The 19,509-nt window shown below is 39.6% G+C and overlaps 1 protein-coding gene across 1 annotated transcript in view; it reads left to right on the top strand.

Moving 5' to 3' along the window:
• Nucleotides 1-1,004: 1,004 nt before the first annotated feature.
• Nucleotides 1,005-19,509, top strand: part of MEOX2 (mesenchyme homeobox 2) — a 54,828-nt gene continuing 36,323 nt past the window's right edge. The window contains exon 1 of the mRNA XM_035562427.2: nt 1,005-1,817. Coding sequence (XP_035418320.1) covers nt 1,307-1,817 — 511 coding nt within the window. The 5' untranslated portion in view covers nt 1,005-1,306. The remainder of the gene's footprint in view (nt 1,818-19,509) is intronic.

Here is a 19,509-nt window from a genome sequence, read left to right as displayed (position 1 = left end):
AGGTAGAGCGAGGAGGAAGGGCCAAAGACCACAGCGTTACAGCAGTGGGCACCTCTTTGGTCAGCGATCAAGAAACGCGTTATCCTAATTTAAACCAGTTTACAGCCTTCTTCGTGGCTACTGTTAATTCCAATACAGACATATTAAGAAAAGAAAGATAAACCAAACCCAGGCTCTCTAGGTTGTCCCTCTAAAGACACTAAAGTCCGCAACGAAGCAAATGAAGACACAGCGACGGGAAGTTAGGCAGGCTGCTTTTTTGGACGGGCAGGGGGCAAGAAAGGAGCCTTGTCTTTCTCCGACCACATTTGGCGGCTCGTTGAGCGCCGGCGATTTTCTTGCGGCCCCAGCCGCAGGGGGTCGGCGGCCTGCGGCCCCCATGGCCGGGTGCGGGGGGCGTGCGTGCGGCCGGGTCCGCGCTGCGGGGCCCGGGGGCAGCGCGGGGGCAGCACGGGGGCAGCGCACGGAGCCGGCCGCGCAGCGCCCAGGTGCGCCGGGCGCGCAGGTGAGGCTGCAGCCAGGCGCCCTGCCTGCACCCCCGAGGAGAAGGGGCCGTGCGAGCCCCGCACTTCGCCCCGCGGGAGGTGCCTCAATTCTTTGTCGCTCCCCACTTCCCGGGGTGGGGGGGGGGACACACGCGGTGGCACCCCGGGCGGTGGCCCCGTGGCCCCTCCATCCCTCCTCGCCCTCTCCCCGCCCGTGGGGGGGCGCGGGCGGCCCCGGGACGGCCCGTGGGGGCGGCGGACGGGGGGCGTGCTCCCCGCGGGCAGGGAGGGAGAGGCGGGCTGTGCCCCCGCGGAGCCCCCATGGAGCCGGCCCCCGCCCCCCCGCCGCTGCCGCGGGCGCCCCGGGCGCGGGTGCGCAGCGCTGCCGCCCGCTGACGGAGCGGCTCGGCGCGGGGACGGCGCTGGCGTTTTGGAGGGAGTTTGCATGTGGTCAGTGCTGTGTTGCTAAGCCAGCCCCCAGCTCACATTACACACTACTGTATTTATAACCTCTCGGAGCCGTTTCCCCCTTCGAGCAGTTCTCTGGGACCACCTTCTATTGGCTTCAACCTCTCCCACTTCTTGACATCTGAGCAGCTCTGAGAAAGGCTCATCTAGGTCCGAGTGTTTATGCAGCGGAGACTGGCCGCTAGGGCTAAAGACCTGGATTATCTGAGCTCAGCTGCCTGCTGCAAAGTCTGTCGTTGCCGTTTTGGAAAAAAAAATCCCAACCCCGACCTGTTTACAGTGAAAGTTGACAAAGGGTGGTGAAGTTGGATCCTTCCTAAACTCTCCTGCCTGGAACCTGAGACTTGCATGCCATGGATCACACACTCTTTGGCTGCCTGCGCAGCCCCCATGCCACTGCGCAGAGCTTGCACCCTTTCTCCCAGTCTTCTCTTGCCCTGCATGGAAGATCTGACCACATGTCCTACCCTGATCTGTCTTCTTCTTCTTCCTCTTGCATAATAGCGGGATACCCCAATGAGGAGGGCATGTTTGCCAGCCAGCATCATAGGGGGCACCACCACCACCACCATCACCACCACCACCACCACCAGCAACAGCAGCACCAGGCTTTGCAGACGAACTGGCACATTCCTCAGATGTCGTCTCCTCCCGCCGCGGCCAGGCACAGCCTCTGCCTTCAGCCCGACTCAGGAGGACCCCCGGAGCTGGGCAGCAGCCCCCCCGTCCTGTGTTCAAACTCTTCCAGCCTGGGCACTACCACCCCCACGGGGGCAGCGTGTGCGCCAGGGGACTATGGCAGGCAGGCTCTGTCGCCGGTGGAAACAGAGAAGAGGGCCGGCAAAAGGAAAAGCGACAGCTCAGGTAACGGCTCACGCTTTCCCCTGCGGGGTGGGCGGCCGGTGTCGGGGGGAGCTGCGCTGCCGGGCCCCGGGTGTCCCGGCTCCGCTCGGCCCGGCTCGGCTCGGCACAGTCCCGGCCGTGCTCTCGCCGCCCGGTGCCACCGGACTGCTAGCTCGCTCCTTCCCTCAACCTCGCTCTCGGGATGTCCATCATGAAAGCGAGCTTTCTTAGGGCTGGGGAGGTGCGTGGGGGGGAATAAAAAGGAAAAATCCAGCACGTGATAGAGCATGAAAAGAAGGTGGCGGTGGTGGTGGTGGTGGGGAGAGTTTCCTACAGTCAAGGAGAGAAGCGGTTGTAGTTTTGGTGAGGATTTGAGCATCTGGTCCCGCGCCCCCCTCCCCCTGCCCGGTACGCCACTTCTGCTGCAAACTTCGGAGCCCAGCGCTCTCCTTCCCCTCCGCCCCTTCCCCGCCGAGCTGCCGGCAGCTCCGAGGCGATTGCACAACGGTTGGGAACTCTCTGGGAAGCGGGGCTCCGTGACAAGAGTTCGTGCCTCGCTGTCCTGTAGGAGTTGGCTGTGCGCGCAATAAAGTGCTCGGCGTGGAATGGGCAAACGCTGGGGTCTGTAAAGCAAACGGGGGAGTTGGAGTTGCAGAAAGCTACTTCACTTCAAATTGCTGGTGCCGGGGGCGGAGGGAACTAAGGAGCTGTTTGACTTTTAAATAAAACACTGCAATTCTTACTTAAAGACGAGCTGAAGCCCTGTAGACCCTTAATAATTCCGGGGGGGGGGTGGGGGTGGAGGGTCTCTGCATCTCTAAGCGTGCAAAAACCTTTCTAAGCATGCAAAAACCTTGATATAATCCCTGCTTCTAAAACAGCGAAGCCTGTCAAAGTCCCGCTCTGACAAAAGACACTCGGCGAAGGCGATGCGATTGATGGCACTTCCGTCAGAGCACACATAAACTGAAGGGTCATCAAAAATATACCGAGACAGGCAGTAGGCACTTGAAAAAGAAAGGACTCAACATTTTGAAAACTCAAGAGCGGGCGTAGCAAACCATTTGTTATCAAGGAAGAGAAAGTGAAAAGCTGCTCCAGACAGTTACAAAGTTCACAATAGAAACTGTGACCTTTTTCACTTGAAATGTTGTGAGTTTGGTAAAGTGGTAAGCAATAAAAATTATTTTAAAAATTAACCCTGGAGGATGCTATTGCTTTGATCACTGTCCATTACATTAATAAATATTTACAGTAATTCAGGATGGGCTTAACTGGGTTTTATCTTATGTAGCTGGGCTGAAAACTTCCAAGATTAAAAGCCGTATTTTGTCGAACACTGGTGGCGAGCTCTATCATTTCATCTTCATTACATTGTATGAAATAAAATGAACTCTTGGATTTTGTGAGGCATATAAGGAATACTAAAACTTGCATCCCCAATGCTACTGAAAAGAATTGGATGCCAGTTAGTGTAAGGATTTATTGTATTTGCCAGTGTATTTAAAGCTGAAGGAAAAAGAAGGAAATGGGTCCCTTTCACCGTCAGGGAAGTATCTGTATGGGTTTCTGTTTATTTAGTTTTGCAATGCAAACCGAAAAACCAGTGGGGAACGTCACAGACCTTACCCTGAAGTGACTGGAGCCTTCCATTGGATTTAGTGGACAAGAGCTGGAGCCTCTAGTCATGATTATGCTTACGTTGCACTGTACTACGAACCTCACTTTCTAAGACTTTCTGAAGATCAAGGCAGGTAACTATTGTTTCCTCGCTTCCAGTAAGAAAAAGTATATTATGTCTATTCACACAATTAGGAATCCCTTGAACTGAAAATAGGCATCTTTTGACAACAACGGGGTAGCTGTAGTATCTTTGTTTTTTCTTCAGGAAAAGACTGAATTTTGGACTGAATATTTAACCCCACCCCTTTATTAATCCTGAACTCTCATGCTAGATATTTAATGTCCTCTTAATGCATGGCAGCAAGAACTAATTTTATGTCACTGCAGTTCTGTATTTGTAGTCAATAATTGCCCCTCATTTGTCATAAAATCAAACCCTTTATTTCTCACTAATCTGCTTTTTAAACAAATTGCCATATTTTAAAGAATTTCATCCACTCCCTCCTCACATTTTGGAGACAGATTCATCCCACTTGCAACTACTTCAATAGGCATTTGTATAAAATCCTTACAGTAAATAACTAAGAAGCAAAGAGAGACTGTTTAAGTTTCAGTGCTAGCATTCTGAGACAATTATTAATGCTTCTGCTTATTTACAGATATATTTCCTCTTCTCAAGCATAATCACATAGAGCCACAGAATGTCCAGTGACTTCTTGAGCACTGAATCTCTTCCATATTTCAGAAATGAATTAACCTTAGGCTGCCCCTTTCTTGCAGTACTTTGCTTTCACTCCTGAATGTTGATCAGGAATGTTGATTCATAAAACTGAGTTTATGGGTAGTTTAAAGAAAGAGTGAAACGCGAATAATACTCATATCATTTATATCCCAAATTAATGATTGTTGCTTAGCCATATAGATACTGTGAATATTTATGGTAAGAGGTGCCCATTTTTGCTTTTTTGTTAGGATGGCGGAAATGTAATTTTTTTAACAATGAAAAAGATTTTGGATGATGGGCTGTGTGTTTGTTCCCGTGCTTGCTCTTTTTCCCTGAAATTCACGTATTGCAGGGAATGGGAAGATAGAGACAATGTTTGTGCTGCGCTTTGTTATACTTTTTGTTTGGGATCAAGGAAGCAAGGTGAAATGTGCTTTTGTAGTAGCTTTATATAAGCTGTCTGACTTACAGTTTTCTTTTGCTCTAACCCAGGTTTTAAGCAGTTTGGGAAGTACCCGTTGAAGATATTGAGTAGGCTGCTACAGAACAGGGTGAAATTGCCAGCTGTTCTTGTTACAAAGGACTGGGAAATGCTGCTTACTTAGCCATCAACTCCTGTAAACTACAGCTGTCAGTGTCTCCGTGTTTTGTAGTCACTCTCTCATTATCTTGAGGACATTCCTTTCAACCTGTGTAGGCCCAGCAGTGGGTTAGTAAACATGCAGGCGAGCTGGGGAGGGATGCACTCAGATATGTAGACGTTTGCATTTTGCAGTGAATAATGTCGTCTGCAACCTTGCCTTCCTAATTCAGCTCTCATTATGGCAAGGATGTAGGAGGAAAGAGACGATAGCAAATCTGAGGATAGGTTGCAAATAAATACGCTTATTTTAAAATGCACTAATAGTCAGGATTATCTGTGTGCTAATGAGGTGTGGATGAAAGCTATGTTGAGTGCATAAAAAACATACTTGGAGCGCATTGTTACTTTGTGGTATGCGTTGTTTTTTATGGAATATTTTGGAGTTTTTTAATTTCTCCCCTTCGTATTAGTTGCCCATGACTTTTGAGGCCATTCTATTTTATTTATTTTATTATTTTATTTTATTTTGAGTAGGTTTTGATTCTCAGAAGATACAGAAAACATCAGATGCAAAATTAATACTACAACGGTCTCAGTTGGCTTATTTCAGTCCAAGTTTTAAGAAAACTCCACTCAGGAGAAAAGCCCATATAGAAATGTAATTTAAGTTTATGGAGAAATATGAAAAGAAAGTGAATGTGGTAGTCTTAAGGAAGCCTAAAATGCTATGGAAATAAAAAAAATAGTACTAAGCTGAAAAGATTAGGGAGTGGGTGAATACCATTAAAAGAGTTCTTTTAAGAACTACAACTATCCAAACATGTATATCGTGACAGATAAATATATGTTAAAAATAAATTTGATTCCAGTAAGTTAAAGTATAATGTAATTAAACACACCCCCCCACCACCACGATTTTATTTATTTATTTATTTAGTCAGTTTGACATAGAAAAATATTTCTATATGGCATAGTTTTCCAATGAAAGGCTAGTAGGTAATAACATCTATTCATATTTTTGACTGTATTTACAATAATATCATGTAGAAACACTGCTGTTAAAAATACAAAAACATTTCAGGATTCCAGTGTTTCAATAGCTGTTCTGCTGTTTTTTTTTTTTTTTTTTCCATTGACAAATCACATGAAAAGTAAACAATACTCTTTTCTCCAGTGTTTTAACATCTTTTATAACCTTCCTATTTTCAGCAAGCAAGCAGTAAAAGTTACATCTCCAGAGAATTTATTTTAAACACATCTAAATATCATAAATCATATATAGTTGTTTGAAAGGCTCTCTGAAAAACGGGTCATTTTGATAAATGATTATAAATACTGTGAAATCATTGGTTTTGAGGACTTTTGATTGGTTTCTGAAACACATCAATAAGAAAAATGAGCTGCACACTTGTAGTCAAAAAGAACTGTGTAGCTGATTCATCAATGTGTCTGTACTTTTCAGCATGGTTGTAAACGGAAGCAGGAAAAAATACATAATAAAGCACAGTTTTTCTGGAAAGAGTTAATTTGTTTGGTATCCAGTATCAAAGCGTCACTTGCCATTATAAAACAAAAGAAAACAAAACACAAAAATAACAAACCCCAAACTATAGATTTCATATATGAAGCAAATTCCAATTTGGTGAATAGTAATCAACTATCCTAGTGATTTTTCTAGGAGAAAATTAATAAGGCTGATTGCTTAGCAAACATTGGGCTACAGTAGTGGTGGTACTTGCTGGATCATGTAACTGGTGAAAATTTGCAATATATTCATGTTGCTCTCAAGAAATACAATCAATAATTTTTCTAGAACTGTAAAAATTTAAATCCCTATTTTACTGACATATTCACAGAAATTCTTGCCCATAGCCAAAGAGTAATTTTGTGTGGACAGAAATAAGTATGGCTTCTAATTATATATTTCTGTCTGTTTGTATATATTATTCAGTAGGATTTACACTCCCCCCTCACCTTTAGAAGCATCAGGGTCTCAATCTAGCAGTTCACTGGAGCACAAATATTTTTTTGTGAGATGTTCTATTGACTCTAGTGCAACTACTTAAGTGCTGAAGGTTTTTTAAGCCATTGGAGCTTAATGCTGCTACTCTGGTTTGAATCTTTGGCACAAAAATATAACTTTACGTTATTCTTTTATTATTTGGTATTAAGCAATGTCAAGCATCCCAGTCTTCAAAGCAAAGTCACTGAGGGCTCTGGATGAGTAAGAAATGTGGTGCTAGAACCAAATGCAGAAAGAGATATGCACGCGTGTATTAATGGTCCAATTGGTATGGCAATATTTGGAGAACTGAAAATTTTACTAAATCTTATTCAAGAAATCATGAACTTACACATACTTACTGTTTAACACTTTTATTCTATTGTTTTATGGTAGGGAAAGTACAATGTTTTATAATTCTTGCAAATATTTACTGATAAAATATTAGGATTGTCTGATGATATGATCATTGCCAATTCAGCATTATATATATACATAAAGTGAATTTTAATTTCATTAATTTTAGCACCCTAGGGCAAAATTTAACCTAACATGTTTAGCGTACCTTCTCTAGTATTTTGCATAGTAAGTAATCAAATTCTGGATTTTTTTTTGGTTGTCATTTGTTTGTTCTCAGACTTTTTTCCCTTTTCAGATGTACTAATTATTTAATAAATTGTTTTTAATTGAGACTGTTAATCTGCATATAGTTTGCCATTTGTAAACATTCATTCTTTAGTGATGTGATGACTCAACATGCTGTAGCTTTGAAGTTCTCAAGAGTAGGACTGGTTTCTGTGTCTAGAAATTTAAGGGAAGGTGGCAACATTATCTTTGCTGCTGTCCGGTAATGAACTGATATTGCTCACAGGATTATTGCTTTCTGCAAATGCGATGCTACGTGACAGCATGAATGGTCACTGTAGCATGTTTCTTTCAGTAGTGAAATGTATTCTACCCAGGAAGTTTTGCTGGTCTATGAAAAGGAAGCAAAATATATCTGGTTTCATCCACTAAATGAATGAAGTTTAAATCCATCAGTTAAATGCAGTATTGGTGGAGTTGGGTTCAATCCTTTTCTTCTTAGTATTTTTTTCCTATTCTGTCCTTGTTCTAATACACTTAAGAATGCCACTTGAAAGGGCGTGAAAGGAAAGTCATATTTTAAAAATATAAATGCTTACACATGTCGCTAATATGGTTTCTAACTAAAATAGTGTGGTGTTAAAGAAGTTTGATAAATGGTGCTTGAAACTACTTCATTACATCAGTCCACAGCTGGGCACTGAACCTAGCCTTTGGACCTGTCTTGATCCTGTGCCCTAATCTTTTATGTCTATTTCCCCAGTCTATACAAAGTAAATGCCAGTGCTTTCCTTCCATTTGTTAAGTACTGCAAGCTTTTATTAACAAAAATACTTCTGAGTGTGTGTGCGTGCTTTTTTTAGGAGGCTTTAAAGACTTACAGGTCTGCATCATCATTTCTAAAGTACTGCTGGTGGCAGGGTACAGCTACGAGCAACACGGGGGATAGCCACCTCACAGAAAAAGCTTGCTTTCCTTTACTCAGCAGTCACTGACATCACCTTTACCAGCACAAGTTTGCTGTGGCTGCATAGGTGTGCGTAGCAAGACGTCATTTTACTTCTGGGGTCTGTATCTGGGGTCTCTGATGGCTAGATGGCTACTTTTCTGCTGTATTCTATGAATTCAAAAAGAGCCTGATGGGATTATGGTGGACGTACACAGTCCATGCCTATATGTATCTGAAGTATATGAATCAAAAAAAAAAATGTTACTGAAATAATTTATTTATGCTAAGTGAAATTTCCCCTTGGAAGAAACTGATGACAAAACTCCCGCTGATTTTTGTAGGGCCACACTTTAAGATGTGTGTGATAAATGTAATTTAGCTTGGGTGGAGGAGGTAGACCAGTTAGTTGTGCTTGTGCTTATGCTTTTTGTGATCAATTATGTGGTATGTGCTTCCAAGGACAGAGGCAAACAGAACAAAGGAATGTTAATTTAAAAACAAACAAACAAAAAAAAAAGACTGTTGCCATGGGTCTTAGGTTTCTAGTGGGGTGGAAATACATTTGCTGTTCTTATTAATATATGACAAAATATGTGTTCTTTGAGAAGTTTACTCAGTCTATATCCACTTAAAATAATACTTTTATAGATAAAAAATTAAATTTAAATCAAGGTGATGTTGTTCGATCTTTGCTATTAAATATATGTATATGTAACATCACTTGTACAGAGTTACGTTGTTATATCCTAGCATTCACTGAGTGATGTAGAGAAGAAAAAAATCATTTATGTAATGAGACAAAATAGTAGACAATGTTGCCATACATGACGAGCTGCTTCTAAATGTTCAAATAAACATCTTGGGCTGTCAAAAATCTACTAATGTTAACATAAGTGATATTAAAGGTGCAACATTCATTGTTGATTAGGGAGGATGCCCTTCATTTTGAGATCTTGTACCTATAGAAGACAGTAACATACCTCCTATTTGGAACATGGGCTTACTTTTCATACAGAATCCTGAATTTTACAAATAATTTTAGGGGACAGTTACTTGACTGGAAGTCATGCATATTACCATGCATATTAAATAAGAATGTGATTGTACATCACAAGAAAAATCAGAAATCACATGTGGAAACTGGCTACTTAGTATTTTGTTGTTTAATGGTGAATGAAATAATCCAGTACTACACTATCTGAAATCACTGGACCCATTTGCTAATCACCTAGAAAAAACCAACAGTCTAAACTTTGCATTGAAAATTACCCGTGTTTGAACAAGCCTTGCAATAATAGAAATATGGGCCCTTAAAATGCATGAACAGAAGAAAACATACGTGAAAACATAATACTTGCTTGAAAGAGAAGTTATTTTGTATTTGAACTTATGTTTCCTTTTATCTTTCTTTTCAACAAATGAAATATAATAATTGACTAAACAGCAGAAGCAACAAGTCTGAAAGGAATGAGGCGAATCTTTCATTTATAATGGAAGAGCACAGTTTTACTAAACCAATAAAATCCAGTGGATTATGAAACCTTAACTGGAAGCCAAGTAATCCTTCCGTCCTTCCTTCCTTCCTTCCTTCCTTCCTTCCTTCCTTCCTTCCTTCCTTCTTCCTTTTCTTCCTTTTCTTTCCCTTTCCTCTTTTTTATAGAGCTGTTTCTTGTACTAGAGAAAAATTGGTTGATTGAACATTATTTTATAGCAAATAGGGTATGAAAAACTAAAACAAACAGATTACGGCAAGCTTTTAAAGGTCCTTCTTCCTTCTGCATTCTCTTAGGTCTATAATAACTTTATATATTTTTTTATTTTTAACGAGTGAGCCCAAAAAAATGCTGCTGTACATAAATTGTGTTAGATGCATTTCAGAGTCCTTTGACACTATTATGAATTTTAATTCTTTGACTGCAATGCCAGTATGCGTTTAATTTTGGATGTTGGGAGATGAATAAAAATCTGTGTGTACTGACATTGAAACTAACTCCTGATAGGAGCCAGGGCTTCATATCAGGTGTACTTGCATTACATTGATACAAACACACTTGAAGTTAGGTGGATGTTTACATGTTTCATTGAACTGGGGGCATTAGTCACTCAAATTTACCAAGCAGGATAAAAAAAAAAATGGTTTCCTACTTTGGCCCTTCTAAATATAGATACTAAAAATCTGTTGGACATATGTGGACTGACAGTATAGCTGTGAAGCAAGTGGAGTGAACAGTGGGGTTTTCTACCTGCCAAACAAAAAATGGCATATCCTAGAGGAGTGCAGTGTATGGGGAATGTGCACAGGGGCTTCTTTGGAAGGAAGGGGGTTCTGCAGGGTGAGTGAAGCTTGTCCGGCATGTGGGTCTCAGTTGCTTTTCAAGCCTTTAATTTTCTTCCAGCTGGTGTAGAATACTGGAATGCTGTAGGCCCCATTCCTTTGCTTTTGAATAAGTGAAACCTACTTGTCAGAATGTGCTTTTTACTGTAAAAAGAATGATAGGGACAGTGACTAAATATCTCCCAAATTCACAAAAATATCAACTTGTTTAGCGAAGAAAAAAGAACTGAAGTCAGATGCTTTGGTAAACTATACAATGACATATTTTTTGAGTCTTTGGTATGCTGAGCTGGTAAAAATGGTGTGAATGGAAGACTATGTGGCTGTGGATATGTTGACCGCTTGAAGACAGGATATAAAGCCTTGTGCTTACAATGCCAAACAACATTTTCTGTCAGAAGAAAACAGCAGTCTAATGTGGGTTAAGGCATATTCACTCCTTTCAAACTGATATTTTTTGAACTAGACTTTAAAATCTAATAGCAGTCCGTGAAGTGATTAGCATGCTCGCCTTGCATAGGACTTAGGGAGCACTGAGAATGTTGCAAGCCGTTTGCGCTTTGGGGTTACTAACTGTGTGCAATTCACTTAAGTGACATAGTAGTATAAGTTTATTTTTATTTTTTTTCCTTTTTATTTTTTCCCCTATATTCTTGTTTTGGGAGTACCACAATGACCTCAAGCACCAGCTGTGTACTAAGTTCTCTGCGTTCCTGAGGACGTTAGAACAATACATACTGATGGTCTCACCCCCAGCTCTCTCCCCCCCCCCACCTCCCTGTCTCTCTCTGTCCCTCTCTCTCCTTCTTTTTTTTTTTTTTTAAAGATGTATGTTTCTGAAATAGTGTGCCTGCATATCCTTTCAATCTCCATTTATGCTTGCAGAAAGAATGCTCACTTTATTGCAAAACAAAAAATGTCACCTTTTTCTGGATTTCCATTAGAAGTAATTTACAGTACATCTAATAAAATGTACTGTAAGATGCACTAATAAGATGTACTTACATCTAGTAAGATACAGTAATTTACAAACCACAGTGATCTGCTAAATAAAACTGTACTGTTAGGTAATGTTAGTTTGTTAGGCAAGGCAAGATAAGCCAGTTATGGATCAGTGGAGCAGAGTCAGATGAAAATAAGAGGCTTCGTTAGCAGCTGTCCATAAGGCAATGCAAATCTGCAGCATTATATTTTCTTGTATTATTACCACATTTATTTACATGATTTTCTAATCAGTCCTATTATTGGGCCAATAAAGAGAGTGACTATTCTGTCCATAGTGTTTGCTTTTATGAAATAATGCATTATTTTTAAAAGTAGTAAATGGAACTATTTCAATTATAAATTAAAAGAAAAAAATGATGTGAACAAACACAGGAGAAAAAGAGTGCAAATATTTTAGGTGGGTTTAAATTCTGAAGAAATATGCAGGCAAACTTTCCTGTAGGTTTGACTTAGCTTTGTGTTTTAATTTTTTTCTTTCACTTGTTCTGACCCCTTCTCTTTTTACACTTCAATACATTGCTACAACTTCATGAGGCAAACAGCTTTATTGCTTTAATACAGAAATCTAGCAGTATTTGAACCTTGTAAAGTTATCTTTATTTCACTGTTTCCAAACTGAAATTTAGATGTGCGGAGAAGGCACCAATTGAGTTTGTAGCCTGCTGGCATGAGAAATATCATGGATTTAACATTTTTGTATTTGCAAACATATCAGGAAAGCTTTGCCAGACATGACACCCAAACAAACACTTTTTTTTTCTTTTTGGATAGAGATTGTGTGTTTTAAGTACAGAGGCTAAACGGGTCCAGCCATTTTGAAGTATGTTTTATGAACTATAACTTACAGATAGATCCAGTCCCTCAAAGTTCTTAGGAATGCCGTTTCCTTCCTCCTGCACAAGTCCCTCACTGTTTACCAGACGGAGTCCTTTATAATATATGTATATAAATGTGTAGTGATACTCTAACCCTGTCAAAGCTTATGTTACTTAGCTTACTTAACTAAGTTAATTCTGTTGGAATTAACAGTATAATATTCAAAACCTTAAGCACAAGGCATGTCGGTTGCTACTCTGTCATTGATTCTTTTGGCTTGATGGTGTGCAGCCAAGAGATGTTTGTAGTTACACAACATATGGGTAGATACCATAAAAATATTATTTATGGAGGCTCTGGCTTGCTTTGTGTTTTTCAAGCATGTTTCCACAACTAATTGGTAGTCTTAATTCACACACATACAAACTAAAAGCTGAATCCATGTTAACCTTGAAACACATGGTTGACTTGATTATGTAGATAAGTGGAAAGCTTGATGCTGCCCGTATAGTATAGTCTGGCTGCATGTTATTGCTGGTTTATTATTATTACTTCAAAAGGCAGAGGTGAAATCCACACTGAACTAGAAATGTAAGAAACACTGCTCTTATGTGAGGTGTCCATGTGCATGGAACCTTATTTGTTCAGAAGTTACCAGGGGTGCGCGCACGCACGCACACACACACACACACACACAGAGTCTCTAAATACTTCTGGAATAACATTTCTGCAAGTTTAAGAAAGGCTGGGATGAAGCAGTTTCAGGGAACATATAGTGTATTGCACAACAAGCAGATAAAGGAGGTTTCATGAATTTGCCTTTTTACCTTCACTGTCATTTCATTTAATGTCTCCTATTTCCCTCGTCTCCTTAAAGCATAAAAATTAGCTTTATGAAGTTAAAGCTGGTTTCTTTGTAAAAGAGTACAGTGTTTCCTTTCCCTCCAGGGCAAGAATGTACACACATAGGGAAAAAATGCTCACAGCCCAGACCTGGGGGCAGTCACAAAGTACTTTTTTACAGGGACAAGACAACATTGTCCTTGGCTTCCTCAAAATGGGGTGGGGAGCCATGTGCTACTTCTTGTTCAGAACTGAGTGAGGGCTATGGTTTTGGAGATCATTTTGCCACTTGAGCTTGCAATTTGTTTTTATAAATCTCTCTCTCCAATGTGTTTTCATATTGTTTTGCAGATGACTCTTACACCATAAAGCAGAAATTGAATCCTGTTCTTCTGCCCTGGTGTTCTGGACTCCTCCTTTATCCCTGCCAAAACCAAAACTGATCAAATGATCCTACATTTTAATCATGCCCTTCTGAAATTCTCTTCCTAGAATCATTCTTCTGGTGCCAGCTTGTACTTCCAGTATAAGCAATTTCTCTGCAATGCTTTGCCTAACTCCTGCTCACACGATACTTCTGTTCTCTAATGCTTCTGTTCTCTTATCCCATTCAAGATTGTCTTCTTAAATGTTTTCTTTGCAGTACCCTAAGTGTGTTCATCCTCTGCTCATTTACACTCTTTCTGTGGTACAGCTCACATTAATGAAAGAAACGTTCAGAAGCAATGTTGTGCCATTAACTCATTGGCCCCAAACCATCAGTTGTTTTACTGGGAACATACTTTGGTTAACTGTTGGTCAATCATAGTTTTTCTGTGCATTTATGGTGTATAAGAAAACTTTAAAAGGCTGAAATTTAAAAATAATTAAATACATAAAAAGATGCTTCATGTGCTCTCTTCTCTTCTTGAAGTTTTTACTTCATAAGTTTGCACACCATAGAGCAGATTCTGCAAATGGTGGTAGCAGAAATCAAGCATGACCCAGGCACGATGATGCCAATGGTTAATATTTTATACTAGTGATGTAGTCAGTGTCAGCAGAACCTTATATAAAAAGGGAATACTAAGACAACTGGGTGAAAAAAATGAGTTTAACCATTTTAAAATGTCATTTTTAATTCTAAGATTGTAGTTAATAACAGATTGTGCCAGAAGGAAAGTGCTTCAAAGAACGTGAAGTCATTTTTTTGAAGTGGCCTGTAAACTCTTTAAATATAGTTGGCGATTTGTCTTTTCACTCTAGTTTCCTGTAAGACGAATTTTGAAAGTAGTAAAATGTATTTTTTAATTCAATTTAATTGGTATAGTAGACATATATACATTTCTAGTGTGTGTATGCACATGTGTGCGTATCAAATGTAAAATAACAGCAGATGTGGATGAGTCCTCTTGATTTGGCTGGACTAACAGTTGGTTATAGTGTACTAGTTTGTTCCTAAATGTGTTTTTAAAACACTTTGAGGAGGGTGAGAGATCTACAGGCAGGGAGAGAAAAGAGAAGGGACAGGAGTCTTGCTGATACCTTTTGAATGTTTGGGCTTGGCAATTTGCAGTTATTTTCAATATCTACATGATATATATATATTATATATACATATATATTTTCAGTGTAATATCAGTGAATAGAGTGCATGGCAAAATTACAGAAGATATTAAATCTGAACTCTGGAGGCATAAATTCACATGAGGATCAGATCACAAGATTGGCTGCTTTCCGGCTAGTATCCAGTGGGCTTTTTTCCCAAAAATATCGCAAAAATCACCATACAGTTTGGCGTAACCATTCAGCTCAGTGAAGAGGATTCAGTTCCAGGACTGAAGTAGCCAAAAGAACTAACTGCCAGAATTGAGGTGCGTTTACAGTTTAGTACAGAGACGGTTTTACAGCTTTTGTCTCAACTTTTCTTTCCCCTTACTAGGGATAAATCTCTTTGATTTTTTGTAAGAATTCTATCAACTATATTGAGGGGGGAGGAATAAAACAGTAACCTTAGTATTTGTGACTTTCATACAATCCTAGAAGGCTGTTGTGTCAGCAACTCACATTTCTGCAGCACACATTAGAATCTAATAGACAGTATGTGTGAATATTTCCAAAACTGGTAAACAGATACTTGTCTGATCAAAATTAGAAAAATATTAAACAAAAAAGTTGCAGACTTCTGAAAGTGATGGAGTCCTGCTCCCTTCCCCCACCTCCCATCAGCAAGCTGATGTTTCCAGCAACTTCAAAAACAGAAGACTTCTCTGTAATCCTAAATGTACATAAGGAACAGATTAAAGTCCTGATTTGAGAAAAAATTTGAGCATATGCTCAGGAACCATTGACTTCAATGGAAGTTAAACATGTCCTCACACACGCTTCTTGAACTGGAGACTAATAAGGATATTAAAAAGGATCAAGAGGCTGCCCCCCTTCAGGAAATGCTGCAAAACTGTCTTGGCTGAAAGCTTTTTTTTTTTTTTGTCATAATCATACTGACTTTCATCACTACCTTCCTCATCTCACTTCCAGCCTTCACAGAGGGCAGAAAACAACCCTTCTCTCCCTGTCTTTCTCTCCCTTTGCCTTTGGTTCTCTATGCCAGCCTAAGCTTTCTCTGGTCCAAAAAGGAAAGGAACTTCGGATTCTGCAGTGTCCATTAAGGATGCCCTTATTTCCAGTATAAAGAAAGTGGCAGATGGTCAGATGGTACAGTGGATGGTTGCTGAACAACCCCCCAGATAATTAATTTAAAGAACTTATATGTCTAGCTATGTGGACCTAAGGATGGTTGGAAGGACAGAAACCACAGTATGGGTATAAAAAGTAGAAAAAGAAGGAAATAATATCTTGCAAAAAAATTGTACATAATTTACCCAGAGCAATCCTATTTGTAGGGAAAAGTGTACTCCCAGTCCCCCAAACAGAAATACATATTTATATTCCTTTATTGATGAGTGACAGATGGAGTGAGGTAGTAGAGACTAAAAGGGTTGAGTGTGGGTTGATTTCTTTCAGTTCAGTATGACAAAGTGGGTCATGTATATGGTTCGTGAGTGTGGTACTAATTTATTAAATGTTCGTTTGGACTTTAAAAAATAGCTTGCCTTCATTAGCAGTCTCAGGAAACAGACTCCATTGTGTAATAAATCTCACTTGCAGGAATTTTGGCCTGATAGTCATCTTAAAATGCTCCAAATTTTCTTTTCCTGAGCCCTGTCTCCTGCTCTACTACAATCCTAAATATTACTCCTTGCTCTTCATCCTCCAGAACTAAGAGGCAATTCTCACACATCCTTATTCACAAGATAAGTTAGTTTTGGGGTGGCGAGTCTTCATTCCTCAGGTCATTAATTCTCATCTATTTGGTTTCTTTTCTTAATGAACAGTCTTTCTACAAACAGGGGTAAGAGGGAACTTTGGCATAATGGCTGTTTGGCACAGTATCACTTATAGAAAATAACTTATGTAAGAATCAGAAAGCAGTAGAAGCATTAAACCTAAATATAGCTTGGAAAAGAGCAAGTGATGAGGAAAATGTTCATTAGGTATAGGAAAAGCTGAAAACTGACTTTATGCTTCTTTCTTTCCTCCATATTTTATTAAATTAGTCCATGTAAATTAGTCAAGACGCTTTCTGCCAATTCTGTTTATGTGCTTCTTGAAGCAGCTTTCTTTCATTCTAGTCAGAAAAAAAAAGACAAATTTCCATCCATGGTTTGGTGTTTTCACTGGTTGTTGTTTCCATGCTTCTATGTGTGTTGTAAAACTGAAATGAGATATCCAGTTGCTCTTTACTTTTGTCCAGTTGACTCTGTCTGTTCATGAAGCTCTTTGAAAGCACTGAAGGTTTCAGTATTCAATGTGATGAGCCTGCAAAATTTGATTAGTTGGTTTTTAAATAGAGTCTTTTCCTAAAATGTTTGAATTTGCTCATGTTTGCAGAACACATTTACTCATGGTGGGAAGGGGACTGGGAATGGTACATTCCCCTCCCAGGTTTAGTATTATCAGGTAATACTGTGCATTTCCTATATAATTTGTTTTGGTTGCAGACCTAAGTCACAGCCACTTGGTTGTATTTGCCTGTCTATCTGTTAGAGTTGCCCTCTAACATTTAAATACAAAGTTTTATGACTGCCTAGCACATTTTTCATCCACCTAGGATGTATCCAGGCACAATGATGTATCCTAAACTCTTGCAGAGAATTGCAGGTCCAGGTTTAGCCACTGCACCACTATAGGATGGACACTGTTGTCCTGAGCAGTAGGAATTGTGTCACCTTAAAACTTCACTTAGTGTTGTGTGGCACATCACCTTATGTTCTACTGCCACATGATGAAGTGATCTCCCTTTTGTTTTCTAATAATTAGCTGGTAATATTCTGACAATTTCTGCTACTGTATTTTGTTTTATGCTGATTTTCAGTCTGTTCTATTTTAAAATCTGTGAGCTAAACTATAACCACTTTTTGATAGCTAAATAAGATGGATTCATATTTTTAAAACATATTAAACCAAAAATCTTGATCCAAAAGATATTGTTTTGAAAGATATACTTTTACAATGACTTTATAAAAACTTTATGTCTGCTACTAATAAAAAAGAAAATATTGCAAATAGTCCCTAACTGGGCATTTTGCTAAGTTAGTGTTTTATTCATTTTATTATACTAAGGAATTTAAAAGCTAGAAAAGCTGGCATTAAACTGAAAGGGCAATGGAAAGTTGGTAGCCTAAACATTTGTTTTGATTCATATGGAAGGAAAGAATTTGGACCAGATGCTTGAAAGAGCTCAGAACCCAGCAGCCCCCATTGTTCTTCATTTAGGTGCCTAAATGGTAACAGTCGGGTGTGCAGCTTTCTTGAAAACTGATCCTTTTGTGTTGTGGCAGCTTTTAGGCTTTAGCCTATCTCTTCCTGGCTGCAGAATTTAACTGTAAACATTTTATTTCAGAATTGTCCCTCATCTGTATCCTTCAAGCATTTGCTTATAGTTAAGAGATCTATTGTTAATATCGCAGGACTGTGACCCCTTTAGCTAGTCCCTAGTTTTAAAAATATGTCTTCACATTGTTTTTGAGCTGGGGACCTACTGCTCTGCACCTAATGCTTTGGTAATACATTTTCAAGGAGTTAAGGCAGGGTGTGTACTCTTAAAAATGTAGCACGGTCACATATTCTTGTTTGTTTTAGCATTAAGGCTGTATAAAATATAACTTTTTAAAGAAATAAGGGCAATGCACTTTCTTCTTATAATAAGCTCCCATTCATGGAAAGTTTCTTGAGTGAGGCTAGTATATGGGATGCTTGTAAGTCATTATGCTTACACTTTAAAATTCATAATGTACGGTTTATCATAATATACTTAATTGCAAGAGTGGGTTAAATCAATATCAAACAAAGCATCTAGCATATCTTCTTATAGTTCAAAAAAGTAATAATTTGGTCTTAATTTTACATGAATTCTGTATGCACACATGCACACAGGCTTCAAAGACAACTTTTTAATAAACAGTCAATCATGTTACCTTGTACCCCAAATACAGAGAAGAAAGGCTGCTTTGAAATAAGACATTGGAAAGAAATGGGGGAGCTTGAGCTTGACATTGAGCTCAAAACTCTGCCATAGACTTTGTGTATGAATTTGTCATAGGCAACATTGTGTAGAAGCATCAAAGCAGTACCCATAGCTGGAAGATAGCACATATGGGTCAGCATGGTGTTCTTGTCAGGCAAACTGTCCCTAGTGAGAAGCAAATATATTATTTTGGGCAAATCACCTTGACTATACTCCTTAAAGGTGTCCCTGTGTAGCTCCACTTATTTCATTCCCTTCAGAGTAATTTCATTAGTCTTTACCCACTGCTGTAGTTACTCCACACTACAGATCTGTGGTCTGTAAAATGGGTGTAACTGCCTTAAGGTTTCTTATGTATAAGCAGAGGAAAACCATTTAGGATGCTAAGCCAGACTGAGAATCTGGCTGGTGGAATTAAAATGCAATCATTATTCCGAATACTAATTGTTGGGTGAAATACTAATCATGGTATTTTGAGCAGGTAGGGAGCTCCAAAGAAAAGATATGGCTTTTTATTTTATCTTCTTAAGTAGGGGCACTTTTATCATTTTGTTGAGTTTTTGAGCCATTTATTGGCAAATGTGCTTTATCCACCCATATGTATAGAGGTGATGTACAGATATATTTCTCTGCCTCAACAAATATTCCAGCTTCTTTCCAAATGGTGTGTTTGTTTGGCTGA

The sequence above is a fragment of the Cygnus atratus genome, chromosome 2 (genome assembly GCF_013377495.2).
Source record: "Cygnus atratus isolate AKBS03 ecotype Queensland, Australia chromosome 2, CAtr_DNAZoo_HiC_assembly, whole genome shotgun sequence".
NCBI lineage: Eukaryota > Metazoa > Chordata > Aves > Anseriformes > Anatidae > Cygnus > Cygnus atratus.
This window is presented reverse-complemented; position numbering and strand designations above follow the sequence as displayed.